Source organism: Pholcus phalangioides, unplaced genomic scaffold (genome assembly GCF_987345545.1).
Source record: "Pholcus phalangioides strain wild (caught in Gottingen) unplaced genomic scaffold, Ppha-v1.0 ptg000022l_1, whole genome shotgun sequence".
NCBI classification, from domain to species: domain Eukaryota; kingdom Metazoa; phylum Arthropoda; class Arachnida; order Araneae; family Pholcidae; genus Pholcus; species Pholcus phalangioides.
The window spans coordinates 26,905,680-26,921,162 of NW_028301615.1; the positions used below are offsets into that span (position 1 = coordinate 26,905,680).

The window sequence follows — 15,483 nt, forward strand, 5'->3', positions numbered from 1 at the left end:
GTGTTTGTTTACATGGAGTTGAAACAGCCAGAAATTGAATTGCAAAAAAATAATTTGATTTTTCTGTGATTAGATAATAGATTGAATTCAATGAAAGATTCAATTTTAGGTCTGAATCATTTTAACTTTTCTGATTATTTTTTTTTACATTAAAAGTTTGAGACAACTTGATGGAATGACTACCCATCAATCAGTTGAATACTTCTTACCAGAAATTTTGTATGCAAGACAGTGGGTAAAAATCGGCATTGAGTCGTTGTTTACGTTGTAAACCTCGGTATTTTGGTAAAAGCTTAGTATCTACCCGTGGTGGTTCCACTAATTTCTCTCAACAAGGTGAGTATCATTTGTTTAATTGTAGTCGAAGCTAAATATCGAAGTAGATTTTTATGTGTTTACCCCCTTAGTTTACGTTGAATGCCATTAACCGGGTATGGGTGCAGAGCGTGGGTTCAACTGTGTTGCGTTGTTTCTATAAAGTGACTTGCAACACGATAGTGACATAACGTGAAAATTCAGGCCGGTCGTCCACTGAAAGCTACCGCGAGTAAAAAAAAGTCGCACGTATGCGTAAGACTACTGTCTGCCATATTTTGAAGTGAAGGTGGTAGATTATTGAAGCCGGTCGTCCACTGGAAGGTGCCACGACTTGCCTTGTTTTCGCTCGTGGTAGTTTCCAGTGGACGACCGGCCTCAGTAATCTAGCACTTTCACTTCAAAATATAAACGACATTAACAGATGCAGTATGGTCCGCCACGATTTTGGCGACTCTTTCCTCGTGATAAGTCGTCAACCGTCATAATGCGGCTCTAGGTTGCCGTATTTTTTAACATCTTTTCAGTTTTCGCTGGGTGATACCAGGTGGCGCTGGCTTCGCGTCACCTGGAATCCAAACAGGAGTTTTCTTTTGATCACCCTGTTTTTCAAAAATTCTAAGCAGCCGCTGTTCCATTTCCAGCGCGTCTCTCTCTCTTTGATTATTATTCCTCCCTTCTGTAGCTTACGTCATTTAGATTATCTACTGCCCAGGTTGTATCATACCGTTTTATTATTTCGTTTTATTTATTACTTTTTCATCCATTGCCATGCCTTCTGTCTTCATAATTATATTAATAAAAATAATTATAAATTAAAACCCGGACTCTCTTTCTGGGAATCCAGGTTCTTATAAATAAATAACGGTCCTGCATGTTCTATAAATAAATATATTCTATGTATTATAAATTAAAACCTGGACTCACTTTCTGGGAATCCAGATTCTTTTAAATAAAATAAAAAGGATGCAGAGCCATCCTGTATGTAGAAAAGAATAAATATTGGAAAATATTAAAGGTACAACCTGAGGGAAGAGATATCCAAGTTAATCCGACATACACTACATTATATATACCGAAGGAAGAGAAAATGAACTAATCTCCCAGCGGTTTTTCAAAACGCTGCGGCTATAAGGTGACATCATTTGGAAGAAAAAAGGTAGAATAGAATACCAAAGCTGTTTCAAAACAATGTTCTTGTGTAATTTTACCCACTGCTGTGGTGGTCGAATGGTCATAGTGACCAAACTTGCATCGAGAGGACCCAGGTTCAACCCCCACCGTTGCAGTAGTGGTGGTCTGCTGAAGTTGGTTTTCTGTAGTTCCCAACTTTGAGGTGCAAATATGAGCCAATTTCCCCATCAAAAAGTCTATCCACTGATAGCAACAAGCCTACAATGGTACTTATTATTGGTTAATTATTCAATCATTACATTTCGCTCATAGTTTGAAAAATTGATGACAGGTGACAACACTATAACAAGCATTACACAGAAACAAGCACCACGTTCGATTCACTACACATGCTCATTTCCCAGCATGGCCCAGGTCTTCGCCCACCTGTGAAATTCTCTTCATTGGGACAGAATGGTAGGCCATGATCTGGTTAGGAGGAGATAATTTTACCTACTGGTTGACGATGATTGTCGGCTTGGCTCGAGTTGGTGATCGCTTGTCCCTTACATCAGTTATCTGAGATATTTCGGGTTCTTAAAACGCTCTCATAATGGTAACTCCCGAAATATCTTGGGTGCTTAAAACACACTCTCATTCAGGCACCTGAAGCCCAAATACAGCTGGAAGTTTTCTTCCGATAAAATGTTTTCCTCCCATCCCCCACTATCTTGTCAATCAACTGCTAGTGGGTGGAGGCAGCTTTTGATCAAAGTCTGATAACAGAAAGGGAGCGAGACTATGTTTTTCCTTCCCCTACAAGGCAGTATGGTATTATTGCGTGCAGCATAAATAACAGATTTTTTCTCTATTTTTTTGTTTTTTTATTTTGTGTTTGAGGGTGGGGGATGGAGCATTTATCAGCTCGCAATCGGAAAAAAAAATCTTGAAAATAGGTGGCAAAATTTGTAATCGGTTTAGTGATAACTGGTGTGACAGTTGTAATGTGAATCAAGAAAATATTAAAACCCGCTTAAAGGATTAAATGGGAAATCCCCCTGTGTTGTGTTGTTTTTCAAAAATCATTTTGTATTATCGTAAAACAGAAGTTGGATCCACGACAAAACCTCTCAAATTCTTATTCTCCGAAGTTGGCAGCTAAGGTGTGGGAATAATGTCTTCGTAAAAAATAAAGATTTTAGTTGATCGATTTCCTAAATCAGAATAAAATAATTGCATTGATTGTTTCGGGCAGTTTTGTTTTATCTTTCAATTGCTTCAATTTACACACATTTATTATTAAATGTTAACTGAAATTTTATTAATTTTTTCTTTTCGTAGCACAATGTTGGACATGAAGCCTAACAACACGATTTACATCAACAACTTGAATGAAAAAGTGAAGAAAACAGGTAAATATATACTAACTATAGTTCGGATGGTTTACTTGAATCTAAATGATATGCAGTAGAACCTTGATAACTTGACCACCTGGATAGCACGAGTTTGTTATTCTAATGGTTGGCATAATACTAAATTTGATGGGGGAGAAACCTCTTCAACTCGACAAAGCTAAAAAACCCCCACTTAAGTCAACTATGATTTGCATTTGGTTATCACAGCCAATATTTTGAAATTGCCTATGGATTGGCCAGTTAACTCTTTAATAGCCACTGACGTATATATATGCCCAAGGGATTCTATGTGTTAACTGCCATGGGCATATAAACCGAAGAGCCAAAAAAACTGGCGCAGGCATGCGTATGCAAATAAAGAGAGATGGAACCAATCAGAGTACAACACTGCGGTGGGCAACGCCTATATAACACAACAAGTGTCTGGCATAGTTGTTAGATCGGTTACTGCTGCTACAATGGCAGGTTATCAAGATTTAAGTGAGTTTGAACGTGGTGTTATAGTCGGCGCACGAGAGATGGGACATGGCATCTCCGAGGTAGCGATGAAATTTGGATTTTCATGTACGACCATTTCACGAGTGTACCGTGAATATCGGGAATCCGGTAAAAAATTAAATCTACGACATCGCTGCGGCAGGAAAAAGATCATGCAAGAACAGGACCAATGACGACTGATGAGAATCATTAAACGTGACAGACGTGCAACCCTTCCGCAAATTGCTGCAGGTTTCAATGCTGGGCCATCAACAAGTGTCAGCGTGCGAACCATTCAACGAAACATCATCGATATGGGCTTTCGGAGCCGAAGGCCCACTCGTGTACCCTTGATGACTACACGACACAAAGCTTTACACCTCGCCTGGGCCCGACAACACTGACATTGGGCTGTTGAGGACTGGAAACACGTTGCCTGGTGTGACGAGTCTCGGTTCCAATTGCTTCGAGCTGATGGACGTTAAACGGGTATGGAGACAACCTCATGAATCCATGGACCCTACATGTCAACAGGGGACTGTTCAAGATGGTGGAGGCTCTGTGGAGGTATGGGGCGTGTGCAGTTGGCGTGATATGGGACCCCTGATACTCCTAGATACAACTCTGACAGGTGACAGGTACGTAAGCATCGTGTCTGATCACCTGCACCCATTCATGTCCATTGTGCATTCCGACGGACTTGGACAATGCGACACCCCACACGTCCAGAATTGCTACAAAGTGGCTCCAGGAGCACTCTTCTGACTTTAGATACTTCCGCTGGCCACCTAAATCCCCAGACACGAACATTATTGAACATATCTGGGATGCCTTGCAACGTGCTGTTCAGAAGAGATCTCCACCCCCTCTTACTCCTACGGATTTATGGACAGCCCTGCAGGATTCATGGTGTCAGTTACCTCCAGCACTACTTCAGACATTAGTCGAGTCCATGCCACGTTGTGTTGCCGCACTTCTGCGTGCTAGCGGGGGCCCTACACGATATTAGGCAGGTGAACCAGTTTTTTTCTGCTCTTCAGTGTATATGCATCTTAACTCTTTATGATCAAAAATGGGTAGCACCAGGATCGTGTAATAATTCGTTAGCAGCTAAGGGTTTAATAACTTTTCACAACATTTATCTTGTTGGTTTAAACAATTCTTTGTTTCCCCCCTTTTTTGTTATTTGTTGGTAAAAAATACTTCCTATCTTTAGGGTAGCATCATTTTCCACTTTTTAGGGCCTGAAAACTCGACCTGTGGACTACGAAAGTCTAATAAAAGCGCAGGTGATATATGAAATTTTTGAGTGAGAGGTGGTTGAAAGAGGTAGATCAATATTTCTACGTTTTTAAAAAAAAGTTTTCCTAACTTCCAACAATCGTAACAGCACATTTGCGTAATATATTTCTGTACACTTGACTTTCCTAAAAGTACCAAAGAATGTTTAGGGGTGTTGCGAGTTTGATACCCAGTTTATATCCTTGCCGCTGTGGTGGTCGAGTGGTCATAATGACGGACTCACATCGCGGGGATCCGGGTTCGAACGACACCACAGTGGTGGTCGGCTGAAGTTGGTTTCCTGTGGTTCCCAACTTCGAGGTGCAAATGCGAACCGATCTCCCCATTAAAAAGTCTCGCCACAGAGAGCAACACACCTACAACGATAAATTATTCAATCATTACACTTCACTCACAGTTAGAAAAACTGGTGGCAGATGGCAGCACGACACATATCAAGCATTACACAGAAACGAACCACGTCAGGTTTCACTACACATACACACACACATTCCTGCATGTACCAATTCGTTAGAGGTTCCGCAGAGGAATTCTTGTTGAGTATGGAAAAAAAGGCTGCTGTTTGGAATCTGCAATTAATTGTAGGTCCTAGTCCCCTCGTGTGCAGAAAATAACAGTGTTGTGACTGAAATGATCAATGATACCATAATTTGAGATTATTCGTAAAATTTTCGTAAGAAATAGCCAATAAAAATTTTTTTGTTTATTTATAGATGATGAAATGGGGAATTTTTTTCCATTTTATTAGTAGCCTACATCTCAAATTTCATTTTGCAGCCACTAATGGGCTTATATATCAGCAAAGTTATTTTATGACCATCCCTACATATATTCCTTTACTAAAATCTTGAATTACAACAAAGAGAAGTGAAAAAACATTTATTTTAAATTCTGTTATTTTCTCCCTTTAAATCAGAATGTGAGCTAAAAATGGCAATGCCTATTAGCAATAGATCTGACAGGTTCAGAGAAATAAGGAGAACCATATTCGACACAGAAGCACAATTTACAAAATATTTGGATTCATTATTTCGAAATCACGCTTTTAGAGAGATCAATTGAACTCTGTTGTAAACCAGGGTTTGATAAATCTGTGGCGTAAGGTCACCATGGAGACTAAAAAATCAATATCAGAGCCTAAACTTATACATGTTTGGTTTATAAATTAGAGTCCGAGGAAAGTAATTGTTTAAATTAGGACTTGTTCAAGCTCTGTCAAATTATGATTTTAACAAGTCAGAAAAAATATAGATGCCATGTAAATTTCTCAGAAGCCAAGAATGATTTTAATCTCAAGAGAAACGGTCTGGTAAGACACACTTACCCGCAGTTAAATGAGACTCACGATCATTTAATCAGAAAAATTTGTCATTTATACAGACTCCAATTTAGCAATCACATGCGGAAAAGTTTAGGTGCCAATGCAGATCTTATAGTTGCCATGACGACCTGGCAGACTGGTATTTGTCAATCCTCGATTAAGGACTTGTTTTTACTTGAAGGAAAAATGTTGGGCTCCTTTAAAAAAATTCCCAGCACCCAGATTTTTGTGCAATTGCTGTAAACTACACGTGGGATGCCATATTTACAGACATCTGGAAGACTGGATGGCTACAGCCATAAAAAAAAAAACTCCCACATAAGGCAATTTGCTATTTTATCCCATAACCAACCAGGCATCATTCCAATGCCTCAATAACTGGACGGCGCAAATAAATGTGAGATCAAATAATCAACACCTTGTACAGTGGAACCTCTGTAACTCAACACCCCAAAAAAGTATACATGAATATGTTGACTTGTGTGAATAACAAGTTGGCAAGGTTTCGTTTGATCTAATTTTCTCAATTTTTAAACGTCATTTATGTCATATAAGGCCTATGTACTTGAAAATGAAGAGGAGCAACAAAACTTAAATTCAAGTGGTAGAGCTCATTTTTATGCATTGCCAAGTGATCAGTGCAGTGAAAAACTATGGATGGTGTTGGAACTGTACCTGTTGTGCCATAAACACCAGCTCAGGATGCAGGCAAAGAAGATCTCACGAAGGGATTGGTGCATTAACCTCTACAGCTATGGCTACTTGGCTTCTATCTGCATTGGTTGTTTCCATATTTTTTTGCCCGCATCTAGCGCTGGCATTTATCATGCATTAAAGTGAATTTTTTTGCAATTTTATAAGTGCAACCACAAGAACTAGGGGTTTTGTTTTTTCCTCTCTTCATTTTTAAGTGCATACTTTGAAACATCAATCTCTAAAATTTTATTTGCATTACTTCATTTTTGCATCCACTGGAGGCATGTGCAACGGCAAAGTTATTTCATGACCACTGTATGTTATGGTATGGATGATAGAAAAAAATATAAAGTATTTCTCTTGTGGATTTATCGTTCTCAGAATTGGGGGCAGGGGGGGACAGGCACATCACCATTACAAAATCAGAAGCAAGTCTTAAAAAAAAAAAGTTTAGGCATTTTGCAGAGAGTGTGGCGATTTCCACTATGCCATTTATAATGTGGATCAGTGGAATTCATAAAATAGTAGAAAGGGTTTTTGGGTGTGATGTTTTTTATTTGAAGGGGAAAATGATTCTGTATTGCATTAAACTTTATTTTTTCCCCCTTTTGTTTTTGTAGAATTGAAAAAGGCTCTATATGCGATTTTCTCGCAGTTTGGACCAATTCTAGACATTATTGCATTGAAGACGTTGAAGATGCGTGGACAAGCGTTTGTGGCATTCAGAGACATCACCAGTGCTACTAATGCTATTACATCCATGCATGGATTTCCTTTTTATGAGAAGCCTATGGTTAGTCTTTCTTTTTTTTTACCATTATATCCATTGTTGAACTAAATATTTGAGTGTAACTTGACCAATAGTGATCCGAAAGTATCATAGTTACTTTTTTCAAATGTATTTTTCTCATATTAATTTGTTCTAATGTTACATTTGAGGTTATTTAAAAGATCATTTCTCTCAAAATCATGTTTGTAGGTGCAGTAGGGCCCTGATTATTTGAGCTAATCATACTACAGAGGCTGCGGTATAAAATTTCATCAAACAAGATAATGAATGCACAATTAGTATTTACAGTGGGGAAGGGGCAACTTTTTTTCAAACCATGACACAATAAAGATTATTTTCTATCCATGTGCCACACTCCATGAATTTTAACACAGACCATATGGACCATTTTTATAGGACACGAGCATTCCTTCTCTTCCTGCAACATATTGTTTGACTGTTCTCTTTATTTTGTAAAAATATTTATTGCGGTGCACCTTTTGAGTTTTACATTATTTTTATTTTTGAGTTACAAATTTGATTACTGCAACACTGATTGTGTATGTACGTATATCGGTAGAAGTTCATCTTACCTACACCACATGTTGGGCATAGACACCGGAACCTGAAGACTCAGGATGCTTGCCTCCCTCAATAAACTTTGTAAGAAGACTTAGTCCTATTCTCCCAAGCATTCATGAATATACAATGTAATTGTGTTTCATACAATACTTGCCCCCATGTGGACTATCGTGGACTATCCTGGATCTTGTACATATGAGACATCTAGAACTATACCCCCAAAGATGAAGAAGCCGATCAGAAATGCATTGATAATAATTAATAATAAAAGATATCGCTTAATTATTATTTTAAGAGTACCCCCATGCCGTATAAAATATAGGTTTGGCAGCCTACCTGACCATCACTGGCTTCCATATATGGCAATGTAAAAATTGAGTAACCCTTGGTTACTCATCACTAATTTTGGTTAACTTGTCACTATGGAAAAGTTTGAAGAAAAAGGAAACATGATTTCTATGACTTAAAGAAAAAGCTTGATAACAACACTGCTATATGTTCGAAAGTGACCATAAAAGCCTTGTGTACCAAAGCAGAACAGGTCAAATAAAGAAAATAACACCAAGGAAGTAATAGGCTGAGATGGACCTGATTCTCTCATGGGGTCCCCATTAATTTGTCTTCAACAATTTAAACAAAATATCTTTGTTGATGATCTTGACATTTTTTCCCCAATTGAGAAGGCTCTCCAATGTCTGTTTTGCCCTGCCCAGGGACCCCTCAAGTCAAAATTTGGCCGTGTGCTCAAGATGACATAAAAACATACTGGTCTAAATCTTAAGTATACTGTTGTATTTAACCATAATACAGCAAGTTGAATACTAAATGCTTAAAAGTACAAAAATTTTGAGGTTTTCCCTATCATTATCTATAAATTTTATTAATATCATGGTTTTAATTCTGTGCTCAGATGGCAAAATGTTATAAGTCACTTTTTTAAAATTTCACAATGCAAATTTGAGAACAATATCTTGCCAAAATGCAATGCTGTGGCTTTTTGACTAATTACAATTTGCTTTTGTTGTTTCCTCATAAACTGTAAGAGTAAGACAAAATTTTGCCACCTTCCATAGTTTTAAGGGACTTATGACATTTTGCCGTCTGAGCACAGAATTCGTATTTCGATAAATGGTGCGTTATTTTAAATTTATAAACATTGAAACTGACTACACTTTGTTTAAGTCGTCATTTCTCCTCTATAACTTAAGTGACGACTTATCAAGGTTTTATTGTAGTTGGGGACCACAAGAAATCATTTTAAGTGGGATCTAATAAGCAGGATCCAGTGTATATACATTCTGAGACAGTACCTTTGTATAAAACTTAAAGCTCTTGCCGCATTCCAATGTTTTAACTGCTAAAGCAGTTTCTTGCGACATAAAACGCTTTGTTCATCATTTTATTTCAGCTACTTTTTTTGAAATCAATGCATGCAAAGCACCTTTAATGGTAATCAAAGTTTCACTGTAATAATTCTTTTCTCGAATTTTTATGCAGAGGATACAGTATGCAAAGACAGATTCAGATATTGTTGCGAAGATGAAGGGAACATACATAGAGCGACCAAAGCATGGAAAGGCAGCTGCTGATGTTGCAGACTCAAAGAAACAGAGGAAGAAGGCTGCAAAAGAGCATGCCAAAGCCCAAGCCCAGGACCCATTGCTTACAAAACCTGGGTCTGTTCCCGGACACGCACCTGGTTCTCTTGTATCAAATCTTGTGTCTCATGCTTTGGTCAGCAATCAAGCTCCCGTTGGTAAGTTTACAATATCGGATGGCTTATATCATCATGAATATCATAGCTGCCAAGTCTCCCGAATTTTTCGGGAATCTCCCGAATTTTAGCTTCATTGCTCGACATACCGAAAAGTTCTTAAATCTCCTGAATTTTTACGAAAATCACAAAAATCCCTAATTGTCCCTAAACATTCCCTACTTCATTAAAAAAAAATCCCTGCTTATGAAAACAATCCCCTAAGGAATTTCTTGTGAGGCGTGAAGCAGGGTCGTCTCTGCATGAAGCCTCTTTTTTTTCCCCCTTTCGAAATGATGTCACGCATCGTAAATAGGGAAATACCTTTTTTAAGGAAGTTTTACAAACCCTCTGATGGTAACAAGAAAGTTGTTTGTCTTATCCTGCAGGGAAATGGCTTAGCAGCCAATAGTCCTGGATAATAATTGAAGATTATAGTGACGCGCATATGGTCAAAATTTCTTTTGTTGAAGTTACTTACGTGCAATATAACAAAGCATGAATACTGATAAGCAAAAACATATTTAATCAATTTTAAAGATACTTATTCCGATGAATTTCCTTTCATCAAACGTTCCAGAAGAGGGCAGACTTTTCCTTTTTGTACAAGTTGTGTTACGGACATAAACATCGGTCATGGAAAGACTGACATCATCACTCATGTGAAATGAAAAAAAGTGTCACAAAAAGTCAGTGTTCTTCAAAAATTGACGCTTTTTTCCTTCATCTTCCGATGATTTTGGGGTCATTCGCGCAGAATGTTTGTTCGCAGCATTTCTGATTGAACACAATATTTATTTTTACATCATTGAAGTTTTGGCCTCCAATTTCACTTGTTTTTTGCGTAGGAATTTTATTCCCAAGGGTTTAACTTCCATGTGAGTAAAATTCCTATTCTAATTTGGCTTCAGTTTTTGGGTATTTTATTCCCTTAGTAGGGATTTTATTCCCTACGCTTTAACTTTTATGTTTGAAAAATCCCTATTTTATTTGTAAAAATCCCTATTGTATTTATTAGGGAGTGGTTATAGCATAAAATACGGGTTTGCGCTAAAATCTCCCGAATTTTCATTTTCAAAAGTTGGCAGCTATGGAATATGTGTGTGAAGTGTAGTGCACCTAATGCAAATGCATTAATTTAAAAATAAACAGTTGTTTAAATAATCATGACTAGAGCCTGGATTATATGCACTAAAAAGTGGCAAAATATTCTCTAAAAAATATGCAAATATGAACTTAAAAATGCAAAAATATTTGATTAAAAAAGGGAAAAATATGCATTAAACACCTCAAGATATGCACTAGAAATCACGAAAAGGTCAAATTACAAAATATGTACAAAAAAAGGGAAAATATGCATTAAAAAATCGCCAGGCAGAAAAAAGCAGATGTGTTTTTAAAATGCATCTTTTCTATCAGTGTATATGTATTGATTTACAAAAAAATATCCCCTCATATATATATATCAAAGATGCCATTGACGCATTGTAACACATCAAATACCCGGAATTTCGGAAAAGGACACATAAAAATTTTATTCAAACTGAGGGAGGAAGAGGCCCCTTATAACCTCCCAAAAACTTTGCTTTTGGTGAAAATCTGTGTTTGGAATTTGGGATTGTGCAATGGTAATTGGCTAAAAATATGATTTTCTAAAGATTTCAAATTTTGAGTTGGCTATTCCTTTGAAACAACTTCTGGTTGCCACGACGGTCACACAGACCTACAACACAAATATGCATACATTGAACTTCAAATGCACGCATTACCAGTTTGGAGGATAGATGCAGGGCCGCAACTGGGAGGGACAGGGACAGGTGGGCCTAGTGTCCTGGGCTCTGGACTAGAGGGGTACCAAATTCACCCTTTATAACGGCTTCTCCATTACATGGGTATGCCAAAATGTGTACTTGACCCGTTTGAGAAAGTGTCTAGTTGCAGAGCTAGATAGATGGCTCCACCTATTGAACATAAAACACACCAAATGCTGGGCACACACAAGCACACTGTTAAGTTTTTCCAACACAAATCTGACATAGCTCCCATATTCAGGTGTTAAAACATGTGGCAGTTAAACTGGCGACAGATCACAATGGTGTACCATCAGAGAAGGAAAAAAAATCATTTTACAAGGAAAACCAAAGTACAAGATGATTATACTTATATGAATAGGGAATGAGAAGATAAGTGTCTGAGAGGGAGAATCTGATTTGCTTTAAATTTGATCAGAAGATATTGAAAATGCTAAGATATATTTAACGAAATGTAAAATCAATCAGAAGGGAATTTATACATTGATTATTAATAAATGTATAAATAAATTTTTGAGAAGGACCCACTTTCACTCAAAAAGGACCCAGATTTTTCAAATTACCTGGGTCCCAGGTAAATTACTAGAAATAGCCTTACAATAAAACGGTTAATATTCGCAAAATACTTTATAAATATGTATTAATTCACTCAATTTTACCTGGGGGACAACAACCGATGTTATGAAAATATTATAAACAATATTTACTTGAAAAATCGAAAAAAAAAATTAAGTGAGCTTAATTAAACCTTCAAAAATATGCACTTATACTGAAAGTTTTTGATTTTATGCATTTATGTTAAAAAAGGCCAAAATATACAAATGCATATAATCCGGGATCTAATGACAATTGAAAAAGTACTTATTAACAGTGGCTAAATACAAGTATGTGAATTTATAACTTTCTCATATAAAATAATAGAGATAATATTGATGTGTCCTACTCTTCTGAGTTATATGCCACATGTGAGGAAGGGCGAGGGGTGTGATGTCCTGGACATCAAATTCAGATTTGCCTTCCTGTTACTGTTTGTTGAACATCAGTTGGAGGGTAACGGAAATCAGTGCTTGTTTTTTGTGGCAGTTGTATATGAATCTGCGAAATAAGGGGAAGGCAGGAAGCAAAGAATAAACAGCAAAGTGACATAGTTTTTCTCTGCCTTTTTTTCATTTCGGAAGAGAAGCATTCAAACTCTTATAACTTGGATTTTCATTATCTTTCATCGTTAATTTTCAACAGGGTTACTCTGTGAATGGGATTTTTTTAACGTAAGAGTCAGATACACACTGTTTTATCATTTCTGTTTGAAATTCATGTTTTGTTTTTTTTTAATGTTTTTCAGTTCCTGCACCTGTTCAAGCTGCTGCTAATGTTGGGACATTGGAACAGCCACCCAATCAAATTCTTTTTCTCACAAACTTGCCCCCAGAGACTAACGAGGTCATGTTGTCTATGTTATTTAATCAGTAAGTGTTACTCTGTATTTCTACCTATGTTGCACATTTTTTGGTGATTCAAATTTGAATCATACAGATTCAACCTTTTCAAGCATAAAAACCTATTGAATTCATATGTTACATTCTTCTTTATGCATGAGTCAATAACTTCATATGTTTTTGGTTGAACATTGAAATGTGGTGCTGTCAGTTTTGTAGAACTTAAAGGGGGATAAGTGTCATACACTTGTTAGACTAGTTCTTTTTGTGATGCACATAGCTGTAAAAACATCTCTTCAAAACATGGGAAGAACAAGCCAAAATCATTCAATCACTCACTTTTTTTTTAATCTCACAAGTATAACATGAAGCTATCATGTGAACACTTCAGGGTCAGGTCGTCTTTTGATAGATGAAAACCTAGGCTGAAGCACTTTACTTTAACGCCAAGACTGGTCGAAAAATTTTGATGTTCATGCAGCAATCTAACATGTCATCACACAATGCAAGCAGGTGATTGCGTGCACCACTCTGAAACGCACCACACCAGAAATTAAAAGAAGTCTCCCTAATTTCTGCTCTGTCTCCCGGACGCCTGAATTCTTATATATCCCAAATTATAAAATCTTGACTGTGTCAAAAACTGATTTTGTGGGAAAATTATCCCAGTGAAATTTACCAGGACGAAACTTTTTTTATCACTCGAAATGATGTAACAAACATAATGTATCTAAATTGTTGCCATTATGTGAAATCACAAAAAAATTTCTTTTCGGGAAAGCATCCACTCCTACTTTCCGAAATCGGAAATTGCCAAATGGCTTGTGTCTGCTTTGACTGTGTCTTGTTTGGGCTGATGACAATCTTTTGGATTAAGTCCATCTTAGAATAACACAATTTTTTTTTGGCTAGATAAAGTATTTGTCCCTTATGCCCAATGCCCAAGAAAACACTGTCTGCTCGTAACCAAATGGAAACCACTCTGTACAAAGTGTAGACAACTTGTCTACAGTTCAGGGTTTAAGCTGGATAAAATATTCCTTTCGCAAAAAAGCGAAAATGAGGGGAAAAGATTTAGCAAAATGCTACAATGCTAAGGGGGCCATTCAAGTATTACGTCAGCAGATTTTTAACCATTTTTGACCCCTCCACCCCTTGTCAGCAGCTTAGAATATTTCATACCTTCAAAAAGGGTGGTTGATGACACCAGCAACCTTCAAACCCCTCCCCTCTTGTCATCAAAAGTCAGCAAATCTGAAACCCCCCCCCCAATGCTGACGTAATACTTGAATGTGTACGCATTTTTGCGAAGGTGGCTACTACTTTTTCGCATTCTGCGATTTTCTTTCACATTTTGCGAGAAATGTGACCGTAGCTTAAACCCTGCTACAGTTGTTCTGAATAATCTAGTCAAGCAATTCTGGACACCATGCAATAACAAATGAGATGATTCAATGAAACTTGATGGTCAAAAATATGACCCCCCCCCCCATGTATATATACAAATTCCCAGACTAGAAAAATCAGTTGTTTTTCATGCAACAAAACATTTTGCCGCCAAAGAGAACATCATACGAACAAAAGGAAAAATTGGGGATTTTTTGGGGCAACCATATGAATTAAACTCAAAATTGAATGTACATAAAGTAGGTTATTTTATTCATGGAATATAACTAATAATAAATTGGGATACAACAGTTCATAATAAACATGTGAATTTATTTAATGGAGCTTCTCCGAAACACTATTTTGACCGTGATCCGATATAATGCCAAACTCGGTATAGCTCAATTCTTTAGGACAGATGGTGCTGTTAAATCGGGGTTTGACTGTACTTTATGAACTGAAATTATGAACCTTTGATTTAACCCTAACTTTTAATTTCCGCAGGTTTCCTGGATTCAAAGAAGTTCGTTTGGTTCCCGGACGACACGATATTGCGTTTGTTGAGTTTGGGAATGAGATCCTTGGATCTGCTGCAAAATATGCTCTGCAAGGTTTCAAGATCACTCCTACTCACGCCATGAAAATCACATTTGCCAAGAAGTAGGATTGTCAAACTTTCTGTCTGTATCGAAATATTGCACACAACCTCGTACGACTGTGTTGCTGTCTATGAACTGCGTGAAGTTGAAAATTATGAAAATGTGCGATTCCATTAGTTTAGATGTCATCTTCATACTCACAATAAAAAATTTTTTTCAAAGTTAAATTTGTGTTTTTAATGTTTATTAATTCCAAGTTTATAACTATAATATAAATTATAAAGTTTATAAATTTAACTTCAAAGTTGAGCGATAGATTCATGATGGATGTTAATTTATCGAATATATAATGGATTAATATTCAATCATTAAAAAAAGTAATATACAGAGTGGTCGTATAATTAAATTGGAATTGTTGCAGAATTTGATGTTTTTTGCTGAAAAGCGCCAGGGGAAAATTGTGCATATGTTTCAAACACAATTGCAGAAAGAGATAAAGGTCTGGGGG

At 37.0% G+C, this 15,483-nt stretch overlaps 1 protein-coding gene across 1 annotated transcript; it reads left to right on the forward strand.

Annotated features, from left to right (window-relative positions):
• The first annotated feature begins 10 nt into the window (after window positions 1–10).
• snf (U1 small nuclear ribonucleoprotein A snf) lies at window positions 11–15,202 on the forward strand. Its single transcript, XM_089249333.1, has 6 exons — window positions 11–336; window positions 2,770–2,840; window positions 7,260–7,432; window positions 9,488–9,746; window positions 12,897–13,020; window positions 14,881–15,202. Exons 2-6 carry the CDS (start codon window positions 2,774–2,776, stop codon window positions 15,038–15,040), a joined length of 783 nt encoding a protein of 260 aa, XP_089105459.1. The 5' UTR covers window positions 11–336; window positions 2,770–2,773; the 3' UTR covers window positions 15,041–15,202.
• The last annotated feature ends 281 nt before the right edge of the window (window positions 15,203–15,483 follow it).

What these genes read in the sequence shown, in the direction of transcription:
- snf (XM_089249333.1), top strand. Translation starts at nt 2,774, where the DNA reads ATGTTGGACATGAAGCCTAACAACACGATTTACATCAACAACTTGAAT. An exon ending in CTTTTTATGAGAAGCCTATG is followed by an intron (nt 7,433 to 9,487) that starts GTTAGTCTTTCT and finishes ATTTTTATGCAG; the next exon opens with AGGATACAGTATGCAAAGAC. An exon ending in TTGTCTATGTTATTTAATCA is followed by an intron (nt 13,021 to 14,880) that starts GTAAGTGTTACT and finishes TAATTTCCGCAG; the next exon opens with GTTTCCTGGATTCAAAGAAG.